This window comes from Gadus chalcogrammus, chromosome 5 (genome assembly GCF_026213295.1).
Source record: "Gadus chalcogrammus isolate NIFS_2021 chromosome 5, NIFS_Gcha_1.0, whole genome shotgun sequence".
Lineage (NCBI taxonomy): Eukaryota > Metazoa > Chordata > Actinopteri > Gadiformes > Gadidae > Gadus > Gadus chalcogrammus.
In genome coordinates, this window is record NC_079416.1 from 12,180,708 (window position 1) to 12,200,836 (window position 20,129).

A 20,129-nucleotide genomic window follows, 5' to 3' on the forward strand; every position below is an offset into this window, starting at 1 on the left:
GAGAGAGGGAGAGAGAACCCCAGCTCCGTCCATCAGAAATCCGTTTCTGGTGCCATAGTTGATGGTTCTCACCTGTTTCTGTGGAAAGGTAGCCTTTTCTTCTGTCAAATGTAGGACATTTAACTTGTGACGATAGGATTCGGGAGTTCCTGTGGCCTTGTACAGCAGCGGGAACGAGCATTACTTGACTTGAGTGGGGAAGCTGTAATTCCACTCTAATTATTGACTAGCTATTATTAAATTTCTGACAAAAAAAACACTAGTTTTTAGTTTCAATACACCTATTGGTATATTTTTCTATTATAGGGGATAATAGTATAATTTCAACACTATTGGTTGGAATACGTTGTGTGCTCTTATTATTGGAGATTGTTACCATAATGGGGAATGACGGGTTACGGTGAAGGGATGAGTGATTTTTTTTTTTATCCGTACAAATGCAGGTTCATTGCATGCTCTATTGCAACCTTGTTTCGTGTTATTTGCACCCAACCTTTTATTTCAGCTAATAATAAGCTGTCACTTACTGTGGCCAACAACCAGGTGCCCAGTTGATCGAGCATCGTACGTGTGCCGCAAAAGGCTTTGAAATCTAGATCACTGCTGTGGTTTACTGGTTTGCCAAAAAAAAAATCAAAAAAAATCATTCAGGTTAAGTGTGACTGTGCTGGTGTATTTTATACTTTTACCCTGCAGTCTTGGTTGTATGGAGACATATGGATAGTTGTTTTTAAGAGTACATTTTAGATGAGGGACATTTTCTGTGTTGAAGATATATATATATGTATGAAAAAATAACACTTGCTTTGGCGTGCATGCTGGTCTGCGAGTTCCATCCGGTTTTCGTCATTCAGCAAATCGTCTTTTAAAACCAATAGCTATATAATGTCTGCCTCATTACACTTGGTCTGAGTTGCCTTTTAAGCATCTACAGTGAATTCCAAAAAACGTACACAAATCTCATTATAATACATGCCCTACTCATATAGAAATAATGCAAAATAACTGAAGTCCAAAACAGTTGGTATTCACTTTAAAGTAAAAAATACTCACTTTTTGGTTTTGTCTACCTTTTGCCTTAATCATACCTTTCACTGTGTCACGTGCAATCACATTGTTCCAGCTGTGTGTTAGAAACCCAAGTATCTTGTACTGTTACAGTGTGTTTTCACTGTCTCAAATGTTCCTTGTCATATGCAAAGTGTTTTGAAGTAGGGATTGGGGGAGTATCTTTGTAGGTAGAAAGCCATGCAGCTGATCCCTCTGAGCTCTTACACCCAAAACAGGGCTTGTCTCTTCTGTTAAAGATCCAACAACTTAGGCAAAACAGAACTCCCTAAACCCTGATTCAAGTTTTGCTCAACCAGTGTATCTTTCATGCTGCACCCAAATAGTGACTCAAAAAGCACCGTAACAGTAAAGCCACTATTTTGGTATTTACTGTTGAAAAAAAAAACACAAAACAAATCACACCGTGTATTTATGTCAACATCGGGATGAAAAAAAATTGTGAGCGAGATCTAAATGTTAGTCGTCTGTTTCTCTATACCCTTGTCATGCTTAAACGTCCACACAGTATATCATTGACGTGGTTTTTGCTGAACCTCCTCAACACACGCTGCTGCTCAAGTAGACTCAGTGTCTTGGCCCTTTCTGTGGGCCTTTTTTGTAATAAAATATAAGAGAATGTTTTATGTTCGACATTTCGTGGCTGAAAAAAACTTCACCATAGTGTACAACAGCCACGTTCTTCTGCCAGTACCCATCACAAGCATGGCTCAAGGTTTCTGCAGAACAGAACAGACGGGCACGACTTTGGAGGGACATTTGTAGCTTTTAATTTGTTCCGTTATATCTTATGTTGAATTGTGTTAATTGATTTATGAAGCCAGTTTGTAAAGTACATTTCTTTTTGTATTTTGTTAATCACTTTACTTTACTTTATTTCTAATTCATTGTAATGTTATTGAGAAAGCTCTCTTTTCCATGTTCATGTTTGTTTTCACTCATATCTCGTAGAACCAGAAGCCCAAACCATTTATTTGAATGTACTTGGTGACTCAGAGCTTGAACAATCTACTTTGACGATAACTTATTAAATATGGAGATCATTTCACTTGGATTTATTGAACATGCCTTTGCAAATACTGATTTATTGTATAATTTCTAAGATATTGGTTATAAAATGTCCTCCCTTAAATTGAATTACTCTTTTAGTTTATAAGGTTTATAAAGTCTTGGTTCAAATACAACTTGATTTCAAGATTAACTTTGTGTTCCAACAAGATTAGGGTGTTCCTAAATGCCCCAAGGTATGAATGACTTATACATATGAAGAGAGCAAACATTCTGCTAGTGACATAATTTAAAAAAATAAAATATATATAAAATATTATATAATTTAATTTCAAAATAACCTACATTTTATAATTGTCAGAAGTCCACATAGTTAGGATATACTAAATTAATGTGTCAAGATCCTTCATTAAATATGTGTAGTTCTACAGGTTAGCACAGGTTCCAAATAAACTAGTGAAAATTATTTATATTATTGAGGATCAATACATTATTTATAAAAATAATCTCTAACAGAATCGGTTGTATCATACATTTTTGTTGATTGGCCGTGGTGTTTTCAATGTGATCTTTTTATTTATGCGAGATAATTCGGTTGGGGTATGGGTAGTTCCTGAAGAGAGGGCTCTTTAAAAGTCATGGAATACAGTTGTGTACAATATAAATACAAGGGAAAACCCTTTAAAATAATTTTGACAGCTCACCCCATAGGCCACGCCCCGTTCACATATGCTGCCCATGCATTGGCCCATGATTTCAAACCGCGCTCTGATTGGTTGCTTTGTCGTAGGTTTCCCTCAGAACTGCAAGACGCTGATATTGCGTTACATTGTGGCAAAATGGCGGCTGTCATTCAGAATCCACTAAAAGCGTAAGTAATTTGGCACAATACATACATTCTAAAAAATACTTTGTTGCCAACTCATCGCTTAACAGCTGCTGTGCATGCATGTCATTACAAGTCGTGCGACGGGGACTGATTAGACTGTCCTAATGCATTTTATGGATTTCTTGCATTGCAAAGTAGCCTCGTACAGTTATTTTATCTCACAGCATTTTTAATTTTATCCCAAACATATCCCTTAAAGCGGGGTGTCAATCGTAATGCGTTCGGAAAGTGTTGGCTTCAGACGATTGTGTATCGGGGGAGAGAAAATGCCTCCTTGCTGGGGTATTTAGTCTGGAAAGTGTCGACAGCGTGCCCGGCGGTACAGAACATTTCAACCGATCCTCTTCAGGCTCAGCCAGACGTGGACAGTAAAACGTGTTATTCTGCGTTAAGAAGACCCGTGTGCAGTTGGTGTGAACAGTCAACATGTCAACTTTGGCTCAACTGAGCGCAGACGTGGTCAGGAGCTGCCGCTTGTGAAGTGAAATAAAGGGGGAGGCATTTTGGATTTACATGCGTTCTGTCCGTATCCAAAAAGTGATATTATGTTGGTCCTCGCAGAACCAAGTCTGGCTTATCATTGAAACGGGCTCCGATCATGTCAACTGTGTGATATTCCTGCGGAAGCATTGCTCCACATATTTCCCCAATTGCCCTTTGTTCTTCTGTATTGTTTCTTCCATTCCATTGCAGATGTACCCTACCTATCCATGTAGACTCGACATGACTTCAGCCGATATCATTGTTGGCATAGATTGCATTAGATGGCATGGGATTCAGCCCTATATGCATGCTGATAATGGCCCATTTATCGTCAGCAGTGATCGTGTGGACTGTGAAGTGTTGGAGCAGGCAATCGGCTGTGCCTTTAAGTGGAGATTAGCTGGGTCCGGGATTCTGGGCCCATCTGTCAAGAGATGCTCCGACAGAGAGGAAGTGTAGGGAACAAGCGGTAGATCCATCTGCTCTCATAGGTACCCTGGCACCCCGTGGACTTCAGCATTACCAGTGTATTAAAGCAAACTCTTCTGTAAATAAGTGTACATATGCCACTCAGCCCTTCTGACATCATAATGGGCATTACTCAGATCTAGGGTAGCCATACTACAGGGAAAACTTTATTCATGACATCTCTGCAAATAATATAAAATTCCTACATTTTTAGAAGAATTGTGCTCTGGTCTAGCCTGGAGGGAGCTAAGCCAAGAAACTCTGGGGTCATTCACAGTTGCCTTGTTTTCACCATGTCGCCATGCTAGTTAAACCTAGCCTCTTTTCTCTAGCTACTGCTTTGCTAGTTGCAGTACACAGGAAATGTCCTTTCTCATGATACTGCTGGATTATGTCCCTTCATGTTTCTCAACGTGATGTGCAAGTGTGCTTCAAAGCTGCTGTTTTAAATCTGTACCGGATTTAGCATTCTGATGCAGAATGTCCCCTTGATATAAGCTGTGCTTAATGAAGTGTTTCAATCTGCTATAATTAGCTTCTGTCTTGGGTTTCTGACTTCATTTCACACATTTGTCAGATTATAATTAGTCACACTTGACACTAATTGGATGTTGCTCCTGTGGACCAGTGTGACCTTTTCTGTATGAAGACGATTCACTTTTGGGAAATGAGTTGCTGAAGAGGCTTTGGCTGGCGCCTTGTCGAAGGACCACATATGTAAGCCTGGTGTGTGTGTGAGTGGGAGTGTGTCAGTGTGAGAGAGGCGTCTCTAGAAATGCTTCACAATGTGCAGCCTCTGAAGGGGCCTAGGCGAATACGTTCTCTTGATTTTGCGAATGGTAGAGAAGCACTGCCCTGTACGCTGGCTACCTTCTGAGTGTTGTTGAGTAGACTTTGAGTGAGTCATTGCTGCTGTTTGTTGCTGCTGCTGCGCTGTGGAGGTGTACGGTCTCGTTTTCTTCCTGCCCTCTCCCTAGCTGTGTCATTCTGATTGGCGTAATGAGGGGGTTGTTGTCAGGATGCAGACACGATGTGGGCCCTCCTCTTCCTCCTCCTCCTACTCCTCTGTTATGTGGTAGCTCTGGCTTCCTGTGAAGACGCTGAGCACCTGCGTGTGTAAAAGGAACCTCTGATCAAAGCGCAACAAGCTCAGGCGACGTGTGCCTCTGTGCCCGTTGCTCCCTGTGTTTAGTGCGTTTATATTCAAGTTTAAGCCCTGTCACACTGGAGGTAGAAAGGGACACACGGCGGTTTAATGTCGCCCTGGTGCTCCCATAGTGGGAGGCGCTCAGCAGTCAAATCTCTCAGAACAGTTTTTGTACACTCGCACAGCGGTCACATGACCCAGTGAGACGTTGACATGAGCACACAGAAAGCGGAGGTCCAACTGGCAACAAGATTTTGTCTTTTGTCCCTCCACCCCCTACCCCACCACCACTAACACCAAACAGGGGGCTAGGGCACACTCCTTCGATGGCTGAGTTCCTGCGAGGATACACGTCAAACCACAACGCTGGGAGCTTACCAGTCGGACAGAGCTTCCAGTAGGTCAACATAGATCGACTCTTGAACAGTCGATCTAGTCTCTCCTGGCTCTCCTATAAGGTTTGCATATGAAATGGTACGCGAGGGACCGGTCGAGCATGAGGCGGCGTGTTCCTCTTTGAGGGTTACAGACAGACAGCGAGAGGGTCGGAGAAGTCGACGACGGGAAGACGGAGCTCCAGAGAGAGGGTGAGCGCCGCCGCCGCTTTCACTGTCGGGCTCCTCACTCGTCACTAGTGCCAAGATAGACCTCGCGCCGCGGCCCCGTCCACCTGCTGCTGCGAGCGCAGCTACAGAGAAGCCACGCGGCGGTTTGGTTCCTCTTGACACCAGGGCCCGGAGGCGGAGGAGACGGAGGAGGATACGGAGGAGGAGGAGGAGGTGAGGTGGGGGGCACTCATGAAGACATGAGACTTTCAGCAGCCGTCCCCCTTTGGACCGCCCGGCCCCGTCCTCGCCACTCTTCTTGAACTCTGTAGTGCTGCGTTTATAATGTCCTCGCTCTGCTGCTACTACTCCGGCCCGCAGGGTGCACGACTCTTTGAGCCTGAGCACCCGTCCCCTCTCTCCCCTGTGGGGAAGGGAGAGCAAGCGGGTGGGTGGGTGGGTGGATGGGGGCATGGGGAGGGCAGCGGAGAAACAGCCTGCTGGTCGTAAACTGATATGTCACACCGTATCCCGTCAGACGCTGCTTGTTGATATGAAGGAATGAATGTAATATACATGGGCCAGATTGTTGGCACCGTTACCAGGGAAACGCTACACTTGTTGAGTATGTAATGGAAGACAGAGCTGAAGGAGTGAAAAAAAGAAAGAGGTTGGTGATGAATGCTTACGAAAGCAGGCTTTGTTTGTTTGATTTTGTGTGTGTGTGTGTGTGTGTGTGTGTGTGTGTGTGTGTGTGTGTGTGTGTGTGTGTGTGTGTGTGTGTGTGTGTGTGTGTGTGTGTGTGTGTGTGTGTGTGTGTGTGTGTGTGTGTGTGTGTGTGTGTGTGTGAAAATGATTCCTATTATTAAAACAACTCTGTGAAAAGGAAAGGTGGTTAAGATGTCAACCTTTTTAATGTTTTTGCTCTGTGGTCAGTCTGTTTGGTAAGGAGAGCTGCGTATAATAACGCTACTTGTTAAACCTCAAGCTTGTGGAGCCGGGCTTGTGCACACTCTGCAAGAAGTGGAGTCCAGCATAGGATTTCAAGTGCACTCCTTCAATGTTCAATGTATTTGGGGGAAACTTTGTTGCTTTCACTCGACTTCACCTCTAGGAGATAATTATTCTTAGGCTGGGTTTGTTATTATGTTAAAGTGTGAGCAACCCGACCAATCAGAGGGACGGAATGCCTCATTTAAATTGTTGATTGCGTTAGAGGGGAAACAAAGGGTGCTGGTCAGGTGATGGTCGGTCAGCTGTTCACATTCTCATCGTCATGGCTGACAAAACGAGAGTCAGCATTTTATTAATCAATGAACACAGCTGATCGGTTATCAGAGGCTCAAGCCTTCACCCACTCGCACCACACCCTTGTGCTCTTTTGCAACCTTTAGTACCGCCGCTGTGAAGTCAAGTCGAGCTTCAGGATTGTTTTAGGCCATGTGTTATTCGGCTGTTTTGTAGGGGCATCCTGGAATAATACCGCAATGTGCCAAAACATTCAAATCGACTTTACATGGAAAAGTATTTCCAAACTGAAAGTTAAAATAATGTACCGGTAATCCAAATGCTCAGAAGGTCATGGTGAACTTTCACTTTTACAATTGGTAACTTTGGCCGGACGTGGGTCTTGCACCATCGTGTATGTAAAGCGCAGGCTGTTGATTTGCATGTTCCACAATGGCGCACAGACTCAACTGAACTCAGTCGGCTCCCCAGACCAGTTGAACTGTTGAACAACTAAGGACAGTCGACCGTTTTGTCTCCTTATCTGATGGCTGCTTCTAGGCTCCTGTGCCTTTTTTTTTTCTTTTTTTTTTTTTTTTCTTTCTCTCTGGCTTGTTTTCTAGGGGGGACTGCTTCCCCCCCGCTCTCTTTGTGTGTGACGTCTCTCTCGCTCGCTCTCTCTTCATACCTCACGTTCCCTTCCTTGCCTTGTGTACCTGTGGCCGTGTTTACTCTTCCCTCGTGGTGTTGACACGTAGCCCAGCCTCTCAGACACTGTGGCTTTTGTCTCGCCACAGCAGCGGCTCGATGCAAGGCTGCATTCCAACTGGTGCTGTTTTATCTGCCTGAGGTCGTCTCATCAAAGAGCACAGACTACAGAGGGAGGGAGGGAGGGAGGGAGAGTTGAAGAGAGAGTGGGGGTAGACAGAGCGGGAAGAGTTGGAGAGAGAGAAGAGTTGGAGAGAAGGGATAGAGTTGGGGACAGAGAGCAGGAGGGAGGGAGAGAGAGAGTTGAGAAGGAGAGGGAGAGAGCAAGCGGAAGAGACCCATCTAGATGTCACTGAGAACAGAGAACCGCCTGGGCGCCACCCGCCGGCTTTACTTTGAGACTTGCAGACTCATGCTCCCGCCAGCTGCTCATTAGTTTTATTTCCAAAATGGCCGCCTGCTAATGGAGTAATTGAGAGCACGTGGAGGAACTTCCATTACGACAGCGCCGATCCCAGGGTATGTTCCCCACTGCCTGGTTTTGTTCAGAGACGCCGCGGCAGCCATTATTGGCCATGTTCTTTCCAACGGATCCAGGTTTTTAGTTTTACCACCACCATCTTCTGATTTCAGTCAAATCAGGAGCCGCCCTTGTGGCACTCTAGCTGAGTTAATTAAGTAGGCTAATTACTATTCCAGGCAGCCATCGCGCGAGCGCGGATGTGCGATTTACTCCCCCAGTTCATCCTGAATATTAACAGCCGAGGCCTGAGGGACCGTCAGAATCTGACAGACATTGAGGAAAGTGAGAAGATAAGCAGTGCTAGTGAATGTATAATATATAGATATGGTTGGATGGAAAGATAGATGTGTGTTGTGGTGCTGCCTACACTCCTAATATGCCTTCATTGATTCCACACACACACACACACACACACACACACACACACACTGTTTGTGCTGTCTCGGGTGAGATTGAATTAGGAGTGCAGATCTAGAGGTCATGGCGATAGAGAGTGTGCTCAAACCCCTGCAAGAGGGAGAGTTCTGGAATCTGAGCGTTAGTCATGGCTATTTGCGCCTCCTTTTCTGTTTAACCTGATTTAGCTCGCTGAGTTGGCAGAACAGCTTGGGTATTATTTAGTACTCCATCCTTTATTCCCGAAAGAGGGCACTTGTGTTTTCAATATTCGTTCATTAGCATAATTTTTGTTGTTTGCTCAGGTGAGGTTATCGTCGCTCCTGGCCGTCCTGATGTGTGATTGTCTGTGCATGAAAACGCCTAGTTTGGTTCCACTGTCTGCGTACCCTAATGCTCTTTTTTTATTATATCTGGGAAATTTCATCACACAAACCTTTTGTCCTGGTTTTTATGTGTGTGGGGGTGTGTTTGTGTGTGTGTATTTGATATTCATGATCGCCTAACCAGTGTCGGAGCTGGTTGAACCTAAGACCACCGGATACTGGTTACCTGGTCATCCAGTTTGAATCAGTGAATATGGTCTGCATCAGGTGTCACACAACCCCGCCCCCTTGGTTTCCTTTTGCCTGCCACGGTTCCTTTGCTCTGTCCGTGAGTGCTCCTCACTCCCAACACTGCCCCCTGCAGGTTGGGAGACCAGTTCTACAAGGACGCCATCGAGCAGTGCCGCAGCTACAACGCCCGCCTGTGTGCCGAGCGCAGCGTGCGCCTGCCCTTCCTGGACTCCCAGACGGGAGTGGCGCAGAACAACTGCTACATATGGATGGAGCGGCATCAACGCAGCCCCGGTGGGAGGACACGCACACTCGCATGAACAGACACGCACAGGCAGACGCGAACGTGCAGACACACGCACACACTAGCATGCATGAACACAAGCACATGCTCAGACACGCACGCGCGTGCGCATGCATGGCATGCATGGCATGCATGCACAGACCGCACGTCCGCATGCACAGACACGCATGCATGCATGCACACACACACACACACACACACAAACCAACACACACAGAATTGGTAAACAAGCGTCTTTTGTTGTGTCGTAGGTGTTTGTTTTCGGACAGATGGAGGACAACACACAGTGTATGATCAGTCAGTCTTCTTCTTGTGTGACTGTGAATAAAATCCATAGGGCCATGAGAATGAATTGGCAAAAACGTAAACATGCACCTTTTAATGGAATATACCAACATGTTTTGTGGACATTATTGTGATGATTCACAATAACAAATAAGGTCTGGAACTATTATGTAGCTTCAACAAAGCTGTTTCACCAAGCTTAGTTTACCGGACGCCGTTGTGCACTTATTTGTCCCCTCCACCCTTCGCTTTTTGGCAAAAAAGCAAACAAACCGATATTCCACAGACCAAACAAACAACCGTTGGCTCCAAATGGTTGTAACCCCCCACACGTACCTATCTGGAGGATCTGCACTGCCAGGAACCAAAAGCTGCGACCGTATCTGTGCCTGGTCTTATCTGTGTCTGTGTGTCGCCCCCCCCCCCCCCCCCCCCCCCCCCCATGCAGGTGTGGCGGCCGGCCAGATGTACACCTACCCCGCCCGCTGCTGGAGGAAGAAGAGACGGCTCCACACGGCCACAGACCCCCGCCTCGGCCTCTACGGCCTCCAGCTCGGTAAGGGCCAATTAAAGGGTGTGAGCTGACACTGCTCAGACTCTCACCCCTCCCCCCCCCCCTCACCCCCCGCTCCTGGCAGCCCTGGACACGCCCCCCTCCTCCAGTACCCGGCAGCCTTCCGGCAGCCCTTATTGCCGATATCACCCGCCATCGACGGGGATTCGGGCTAATCTGGCTAAAAGCCCCGTCGGCTCCCTCTGCTGACGGCGGCGCGCCGGGCAGAACGCCGCCGTCCGCCTCGCTGTCGCTCTCCGGCCGTCGTGTTCGCCCGCTCGTGTCCGCCGCGCCGTGCCGCCGAGGTTCGTTGTGCAAGAAGTAGGAAACGTAATTAGATTTTGGCTGCAGCTGCCGCTGCTGGGAGTCGCCAGGCAGAGCTCAGCGCCTTGTGGTGGGCAGTGTTTAATAAACGTTAAGGATCGGGGGTCCGGCTGCCGCCGCCGTGTGCGCACGTCTCACGCAGCACTTTTTAACCCCCCCCCCCCCTAACCCTAACCCTAACACACACACACACACACACACACACACACACACACACACACACACACACTCTATTATGTCCTCACCTGATCTCCGCCCTGCTCTCTTTCACTGCCTCTGCCTTCTGCCACCCCTACCCTACAATCTCTACATCCCTCTTTGTGTGTGTCTTTGTGTGTGTTTGTGTGTGTGTGGGGGGGGGGGGTCTGTGTGGTGGAGCACGTGCATTCGGATCCTTGTGGATTCACGGCGATGTTCCCCTGGACTAAATAATGCAGTCCGACGGAGAACTGTAATCCCAGCGTTCCTCGAACGAGACGAGGGGTGTTGCGACACAGTCTGCTGCAAGTCTCCGAACACCGGGGATCAGGGGGTAGGAGGGGGGGACTTTATCTGTCATTCGATAAGCGTGATGGGGCATATTCTTTTGCGGAGTGATTAGCTCATGCTTTTCATCAGATTTGCTTTTGAATCAGATTGTATCTGCTTCGTCTAGAAGGCAGGGTTGGGAGGGGGTTGGTTGGTGGCGGGACGGAGAGAGTGAGCGACGGGGCGAGAGAGACAGCTTGTGAACGGAGCCTTTTGTTTCTTAAACACAGCTCACTGTAGCTCCATTGTTTTCCTACCGAGTTCTGACTGACTGCACAGCCTACCGCCTAGCCCCCCTCCATCTCCTCCCCCGCTGCCTCCCTCTCCCTCCCCCTCTCCCCCTCCCTCTCCCTCCCTGACTGCACAGCCTACCTCCTCTCCCCCTCTCTCCTCCCTCTCCCTCCCTCTCCCTCCCTGACTGCACAGCCTACCTCCTCTCCCCCCTCCCTCTCCTCCCTCTGCCTCCCTCCCTCCCTCCCTCCCTCCCTCCCTCCCTCCCTCCCTCCCTCTCCCCTCCTCCCACCCTGGTTTGCCTTCTCCAGCAAACAAAAGCCCACAGGACGAGAGCGTTTAACTGATTTAACCTGGCATTACCGGGCTGCGGCCGGTGCACGGCCGGCCAGAGGTGGCCCGCGACTCAAGCAGGGGCAGGGGCAGGGGCCAGGCAGAGTGGGGAGAGGGGGAGAGACCCGCTGGCTGCCCTGGCTGGGCTGTGCGCTGGCCGTCTGGCTTCCCAGGCAGGCTCTGTGCTGTCTAGCGGATGGTGTGCCGGAGACAGGGGCTGCATGCAGAATCAGCTCCCTGCTGCAGGCTGCTGCCGGCTCTATTTTTAGGCCCCCAGCCTCCCATGGGTTGGCAGGGGAGGGAGGGAGGGGGGGGGGGGGGGTGGTGGGTGGTTGGGAGGGGGAGGGTGGATTGGTGGGGATGGGGGGGGGAGGGAGGGAGGGAGGGAGGGGTGCTGTCTCGTCGCGGAGAGTTGAAAGTCACAATGGTGAACGGTTGCTGCTGGTGTTGCCATGCACCAGGTCCCCCCCCCCTCCACCCCCACCCCCACCCCCACCCCCAGTTAGTTCAGTTTTAGTGAAGCACGTCGTGGCTGCCTGCCTCCTGCACCGCTGCTGTCACTCACCAGCCCTCACCTCGCTGACCCCCTGCTGCTGAAGCACTTCCCGCCCGTTCATTATCCCGGAAGAATAATTCACAGCAGACGCAGCAGGGAGGGAGTCTAACTAAATGGAGGGGGATTAAAACCCACACACGCACGCGCACACACGGGCACGCACGCACGCACGCACACACAAGGGCACGCACGCACGCACACACACGGGCACGCACGCGCACCACGTCGACTGCTGCTCACTGCTGCCAGAGGTGTGGGGTTGTCGGGGGAACGGCTGAGTGTGTCTGTCTGTACAGCTGTCCCTCGGTCTGTCCCTCTGTCTGTCCCTCTGTCTGTCAAAGCTTTGTCTGATCGATCTTGGTCGCTCTGCTCGCGCTGCCTCCCCTCTACGTTGTCGGTATGAATCTGCCTGTGCAATGAGGAGGATACCGCTAAGATATATAGATAGATAGATAGATGGATAGATGGGGAGGTCTGTAATGCTGCACATTTCTTGGAGATTTGTCTACATGAATGCAGTCGGGATGTAGATGTATAGATCTTTAGAGGTAGATGGATATATCTATAGAGATAGTGATATGTATTCCCAACTGCATTCATGTAGACAAATCTCCCAGAAATGTGCAGCTTTATAGACCTGCCTAACCCTGCCGTTGACTTCCACCTCAGTCTTTAAAGCATGCGGCGTATCACCGATGATCTATGGCTGTGGGGAACTGCTCAGAGGGCGCGCTGGAGCCCGGGCAGACGTTGGTACCCCAGCCTAGCCTCACGCACTAGAGGGGTTTTCTGTGGTGGTTTTAACATCAATTTCCTTGCAATATTTAAGCTTTAAGATGTGTTTATATGATTTAAAAAAAGATTATGCAAAGCATTATTGTTCAATTCTCAGATTCTGTTTAACCTGAGCAGTTACATTATGCAGAGCTGTGGGATTCTGCATCATGTAACTGCTGTGTGTGATTCGTAAACAGTAGGCCCGGTTGCACAACAGATAATACAATTTCTCCTCCTTGGTGTGACAAATGATTCATTTATTTTTTAGCAGAAACATGTAAATGTTTGATGGAAACTCTGCCAAAGCCCAACACCACTTGAGAGACAATGTTTTAAATGACCACACTCGGCCTTGTCTTAAGTCATACCACACATTCTTAGCAGCATGAATCCATAGCCTCAAGTCAACGCTCTGAACGGCTGCAGCTGATCTCAGGACAGTTTGACAGATAATATTTAGATTTTGAGTTGACGCACGACTAAACCACCTCACCCTGACCCCCGCGTACAAAAACCCTTTTGCACTTCTTCCTCTGTGCGGAGTAACAGTATCCATGTTATTTCCTCCACTGTTGAAAGTGATATATTTGCGCTCCCCTGTGTTGTTGACCTGCGTCCAGATGGCAGTCTCATGTCTAAGGACTCGCTGCCCACGCAGAGCACCACCCTGGAGGCCCTGCTGCGCGGAGAGGGTCTGGACAAGAGGAACAACTCCAAAAACGACGAGGAGAGCTTGCTGGAAATTCAGGTGGGTCACACTCCCGGGACGGGACATTTTGATTTATTTACGGGATAAGGTCTCACCTTAATTGGTTTTTCATTTTCAATCGCATAATTGTTGATGGTGGTTAATGGATTAGTGTTCAACTAGGCGTGACTGAACCTTTTTATTTCCTTTTTTTTTACCTGGGAAAACCTTTTCTGTTAATTATATCAAATCAACGCGCTGAGGCAGATACATTAAGCATTATTACGATTACTACAATTAGTGTTATACTTGAGACTCGGAGATGTCCTAGTTTCTTAATTTCCACTAGGACTACTGTTGTTTCCATTTAGGGCATTTAGCAATCACTTTTAACCAAAGCGACTTACAACGATTCGTACACACATTCACACACCGCCGGCGAAGTCAAGGCGAGGCGACAATCCAGCTCACCGTGAGCAGTCAGGGTTTAGCCTCAGGGACACGCAACACCCGGCTAGGAGGAGCCGGAGATCGCACTAGCAACCGTCCAATTAAACGTCAAACCGCTCCACCTCCTGAGCTAAGCCGACCCGCTTCCGTTTCCTTTTGCAAGAGATGAGCGTAGCGCCGAAGACTCCATTTAATGGAGCTCACCTGGAGACGCCCAGATGAGCCAGATATAGCAGATGGTGAAACGTATGCGGGAGGAAATGAAGCAGGGCACGCAGCACAAAGCCCATCTCTCCCTTGTTCGACGCAGAGGGTTCTGGAGGCGGACGCGGCGGAGGACGTCTTCAACGACGACGACGACTACGAGGTCGACACGCCCAAGAGGAGACACAGAGGCAAAGGAAGGGTACGTAGAACCCTCACTGCGTGCGTGCGTGTTCCTTTCATAGATTCCAATAGCGGAAGGTTGCAATTCTATATTCTGATTAAGGTGTGGCTCATAATGTAGGGCTATATTCAGACTAGAAATGAGTTTCTATTTATGTTTCTATTTTACAATATTCTATATAATTTTTCGTCCAAATGTAGGTGTTGTATAATAGCTGCAGATCTTATTCTAACCAGCTAGTAACCGCCGTAAATGACTCTTACTTTGACTATTCTTCATTCATAATTAGGCATATATATTATCTACCATATCCAAAGCGACTTATCCAATGACCTGGGACACATGTCATTAAGGTCTAGTGGTTAGGAAACCTGGCTCAAACATGCTTCCGGGTAGAATGCGGACATTGGGTGTCCCACCCGGTCCCCTTTGAGCTGGGCCTCGGACCACCCTGAGACTGTTCTCTCTCCACAGGGCCGGGGCTCGGGCCGACGGAGGACGGACGTGGACGACCAGGACAAGCCGTACGTCTGTGACAGTGAGTACTGAGACGCTGCACCTGCAGCTGGATCCAGGACTTCACACTGGGGCAGAGCAGATGAACAAAGGTTGCTAGGTTACCACAGTCTCTGTGAAGATAGTTTGCCACGATAGGGTGAAGTTCTCCTGGAGTACCTGATCTCCGGAAATCAGACTACAATTAGCACGAGCGAATCCTTAATCTTTCATCGTCGTGCGCTATGTTACGATTTGCTGTGCGCGTGTATAGTTTTGCATGCCTTCGTGACATGGCTCTCCAGATGTTCCTTGCATTAGCATTAGTGGGAAAACCTAGCGCGCATGCTACGCCGGACGCATGCAGAAAAGTAGCACTTGGGGAACTCTGCTCTCTTTGTGGTGCCTGATCTTCAACGCAACATCTTTCATTTCCCTTTGCTTTGTGTTTCTTCTGTTTCAGACAGATACAAACAAAAGCATAACTCAAAATCTTCAACCTGAGCTATATCGACTTGTTGGCTCTTATTTTGTATCTCCGGTGAGCACGTTTGGAGTGGTTTAATGTCGTGGTACGATGGCGACAAGTGGTGGGATATGTAGTTTGTGCATTATGCAGTTTTACTTGGTCCTCATTTAAAGTGCTTTCGTGGCGTTGGCGTTCACCTTTCTCTTCTCCCACTCAGTAGGAGAAAGAACGGGTGAGGTCGGCATTGTACTGCCTCCTCACTTTCTGCTTTATTCCACCGAATCCTTCTTTATCACAACTTCAAGTGCTCTTTTCCTTCACCTTGGAGTCAGAGGTAGATAAGCTGCAGCCCACCGGCAGCTATCCGTCCGGCTTTATATAACTCTACTGGTTGAAGGCATCGCAGTCCCTTCTCTCTTAAACAACACGCTTCTCCTAAAGAACTCAACACCTTGCGAGTCAAACCTCGGAGCCGCCATTTTGATTTTAAGTTACCAAATGGATAGATAAGACAGGTAGATAAAACTTTATTAATCCCTTTGTTGCAGCACAGCAGCAGTGGAAGACACAGGATATAATACAATCTGATAAAATAAAAATACAAAGTAGTACTAAGGAAAACAAAAATTAGTGCTAAAGTAAATTCTGAAGTAAGGACAAACAGTCCGAAATTATAAAGTGGCCCAGTGCCAGTATATTAAAGTGTGTAAATGTACGTAAATGTTAGAATACTAAAAACAAAGCCAGGCAGTGCGTTCGTAATCCAGAGTCACTCACCCCCTATCTGTCGTAGACTCAGTCGAGCTTCGACTGAGCATTCTTCACTTGTTTACCTTCACCCCTTTTGTCCTTGCGTCGGTTCTGACCCTAGCCTAGCAAAGAAGTTTTTCTCGTGCAGAGAACACAATCCAGGTCTCAACTAGAGATGTTCCAATACCATTTTTTTTTTTCCATCCCGATACCCAAACAGAGTATAATCTGATCGAGCATCTAGCATTGGAACTACTAATAGCACTTGTTCTCATTGAAGGGTTCTCTTACAACGACAACAATGTACAGATGGTTCACTTAATTTCAAATGCACCATAAGGCTGCCCGTGTTTTTGATGTTCTTTGCCCGTGTATTACAGCAGCCAGTCACGTGATGGTATCGGGTCGGCGCATAGACTCGCCGATTCCCGATACTGCATTTTAGGCGGTATCGGAGGAATTTCCAATTCTAGTATGGGAGCGACTCTAGTCTCGGCGTGCCTTCTGCTCTTGTGTTGCAGTCTGCGGGAAGCGCTACAGGAACCGGACGGGGCTCAGCTACCACTACACCCATTCCCACCTGGCCCACGAGCAGCAGCGGCCCGGGGACAGCACCGCCGCCGCCGCCACCGCCCGATCCCCCTCCACAGCGCGTTCAGACAGGCACAAACGTAAGGAGCCCCTCCAGGATCACTAGGATCCCCACACTGGATCATTAGGATCCCCATGACGGATCATTAGGATCCCCACACTGGATCATAAGGATCCACCACACTGGATCATAAGGATCCACCACACTGGATCATTAGGATCCACCACACTGGATCATTAGGATCCACCACACTGGATCATAAGGATCCACCACACTGGATCATTAGGATCCACCACACTGGATCATTAGGATCCCCAAACTGGATCATTAGGATCCACCACACTGGATCATTAGGATCCACCACACTGGATCACTAGGATCCACTACACTGGATCACTAGGATCCACCACACCGGATCATTAACATCCACCACACTGGATCACTAGGATCCACTACACTGGATCACTAGGATCCACCACACTGGATCACTAGGATTCACCACACCGGATCATTAACATCCACCACACTGGATCACTAGGATCCACTACACTGGATCACTAGGATCCACCACACTGGATCACTAGGATTCACCACACCGGATCACTAGGATACACCACACTGGATCACTAGGATTCACCACACCGGATCACTAGGATCCACCACACTGGATCACTAGGATTCACCACACCGGATCATTGGGGCTCTCATGCTAGTCACATGTTTACAGATGCTTTCCCCAGACCTCTACTTAGGCAGTGTAACCGTCTAATAGTTGGGAAATGTACATTACATTTCAGTTAACATTTGGGTAATTTAGCAGACACTTTTAGCCAAAGTCACTCACAATAAGTTTGTCAAAAGAAAGAGAAAAAGAAACAAAAGAGAGAGGGATAAAAATCCACCATACTACTTTTAATTTATTAGAGTTTTTAGAGGATAACATGTTACATGTTATATATATATATATATATATATATATATATATATATATATATATATATATATATATATATATATATATCTCACATTCCCCATATTGTCATTTGATTAATTAAGTTAATTGTCCTCCCCCCGCCTCTCTCTGCACAGGTCTGAAGGGTCCAGTCCCAGCTGGCATTCCCAATAACTACTGCAATAAGTGCAAGGGCTCCGTCAGGAAAACGGGTAAATCCGGGTCGGCCTGCTCCGCCTGCCACCGCAAAAGTGAGTTGACTGTCCGTGGAGCGCCGCGGGGAACAGCAGCACAGCAGTAGACCCCGCTAGGCCCCAGAGCACACAGAGAAGGGGTGGGGAGGTCGTAGGTCAGGGGGTCAGGGGTCACGGGGTTGTGGTGCTCTGGTCCGTACTCACTGTGTCCTCCGCTGTCCTGTGTGCCAGCTGACCGCGGGGAGGCGCCGGGAGCGGGCGGGGCAGCGGCCGGGGCGGAGGAGCTGTTTGGCACCACCTCGGAGAGCGACGCTTCCACCTTCCACGGGTTCGAGGACGACGACCTGGAGGAGACCGCCGCCGCCGCCGCCACCGCCGCCGTCGCTAACGGCAACGCAATATCCACCCGCTACAGATAGAGACGAGCTTTTCCCCACACAAACAGAGACCTTTTTTTTAAAGAAAGTATATGTATCTATCTATATGTATCTCCACGGATATATATGTAGATATATATATGGATGTCCTCTGGCAAATTCTGCTGCTTCTTTTTCAATGTTTTTTTTATGTTTTGTTTGTTTGCAGAAAGCACAAAGTGGTGATTTCAGGACGTTATTTTATCTACTGAACAATGTTGAATAATTTATGAACTCTTCCTTTTTTTTCTAATATATATTAACTCTGAAAGGCGATGATCTGCTCTCGGGCCGTTTGTCGGGCGAAGTTGCGAATTCTAAATCTAGATCTTTGGAGATCTTTTTTTTTTTCTCCACTGGAGCAGAAGGAGCAAAGTACGACGAGATGAACAAAAAGACAAGAAAACAAATCTATTAAAAAAAAAAAAAACACTGGAACATTAGAATAGAAATCTGCTTCTCCATTCTGGATCGAGAATCCAGATATACAAAGGACTTCGATGTTATCCGAAACCTGACATGGACAGACATCATGACGGATGAACAGCAGTCCCAAGGAACCCTTTCTCTCCAGCTCTGAGATTGTACTGTAAAAAAAACAACAAAAGAAAAAAAAGATAAAGTGAAGGAACAAACTAAATGGTTGGCCACAGACCACTGGAACATAGACGCAGAATAACAAAAACCACAGCCCTTGGATGATGAAGACACACACACACACACACACACACACACACACACACACACACACCCCCCACTCTTTCTTCTTTCTTTCTTTCTCTCTTCTTCTCCATCTATCTATCTATATCTCCCTCTTTCTATCCTGGACTTGCGGCTCCTGAGGGACGGGGCCACTCTTGAGCCTCGTTGGTCCAGGTGAACGTGTCCCTAATGGAGCCGTGGGTCACGTCATCGCGTGGACGCAGGGCAGCTTTGGCTTTGCAAAACCAAAAGGACGGCCGCTTCTGCTCTTCTCCTCCAGGCATGTAGATGCAGCTGACAAAACACTTAAACCTTACTTTGATTTTGAAAACGCTCATTCTTTCTCTTCCTTACCGGGAAGTTTGCGGAAACAACGCTTTTATTTTGCTGCTGCTGCTGTTGTTGTTGTTGTGGGCCAAGCGATTCCTGGAGGTTTATGGTACTCCCGGGAACCAAACTAGCTGAGAGTCGGGACAGTGTGTGTCGTGTTGAGGAGCAACCAGGTGCTGTGGCGTGTGCCCCCCCCCCCCCCCTTCCCCCCTCAGCCATGCCCTAAGGTCAAAGGTCGCAGGTCAGGAGGCGGAGATTGGACAGCCATGTGAACTGATACGAACCCCTCCAGAACCACGTGGACCCGTCTGGGACCACGAACCACACGCCACCGGACAGCGGGAGGTTCTGAAGTGTTTCTCTCCAGCCCATGGTTCACGTGCGCCGCATCGGAGCTCTGACGGCGTCCTCTGGTCTCTCCAAGAAGCTGTGCATGCGACTCGGGGCGGGCTCTCTGTCTTACTGGTCGGACCCAATCCCCCAACCTCCCCTGCACTCTCATCCGGTCTGACGCCGGGACGTCCCTACGAGCCGAGCAGCCCGCCATCTCGCACTGGAAGCCGGCTCTGAAAGCCATGACAACACCCCGCACCTGCCCCCCCCCCCTCCCCCCAGCCTCCCAGCTGCAATGCTTATTGGACAGGTGATGGTTAACCCCGACCCCCCCCCCCCCCCCCCGACCCCTGCCTTGGAGATGGTGCTCCACCTGACCACAGATACAAGCAGACCTCTGGACTACTGTGTTCATGCTCTAATATGGGTTACCGAGTGTTTACCTCTTAACTCTCTTGCT

The 20,129-nt window shown here is 48.3% G+C and overlaps 1 protein-coding gene across 3 annotated transcripts; it reads left to right on the top strand.

Moving 5' to 3' along the window:
• The first annotated feature begins 2,714 nt into the window (after positions 1–2,714).
• Positions 2,715–19,871, top strand: LOC130382432 (zinc finger protein DPF3-like). Of its 3 annotated transcripts, none has more exons than XM_056590166.1 (9): positions 2,715–2,947; positions 9,153–9,313; positions 10,057–10,164; positions 13,531–13,658; positions 14,359–14,454; positions 14,911–14,974; positions 16,672–16,821; positions 17,832–17,945; positions 18,120–19,871. In XM_056590166.1, exons 1-9 carry the CDS (start codon positions 2,715–2,717, stop codon positions 18,305–18,307), a joined length of 1,242 nt encoding a protein of 413 aa, XP_056446141.1. In that variant the 3' UTR covers positions 18,308–19,871. The 3 variants fall into 3 exon arrangements, with proteins under 3 accessions (XP_056446141.1, XP_056446143.1, XP_056446144.1); XM_056590168.1 differs by lacking the exon at positions 2,715–2,947 and adding an exon at positions 5,208–5,650; XM_056590169.1 differs by lacking the exon at positions 2,715–2,947 and adding an exon at positions 6,128–6,278.
• The last annotated feature ends 258 nt before the right edge of the window (positions 19,872–20,129 follow it).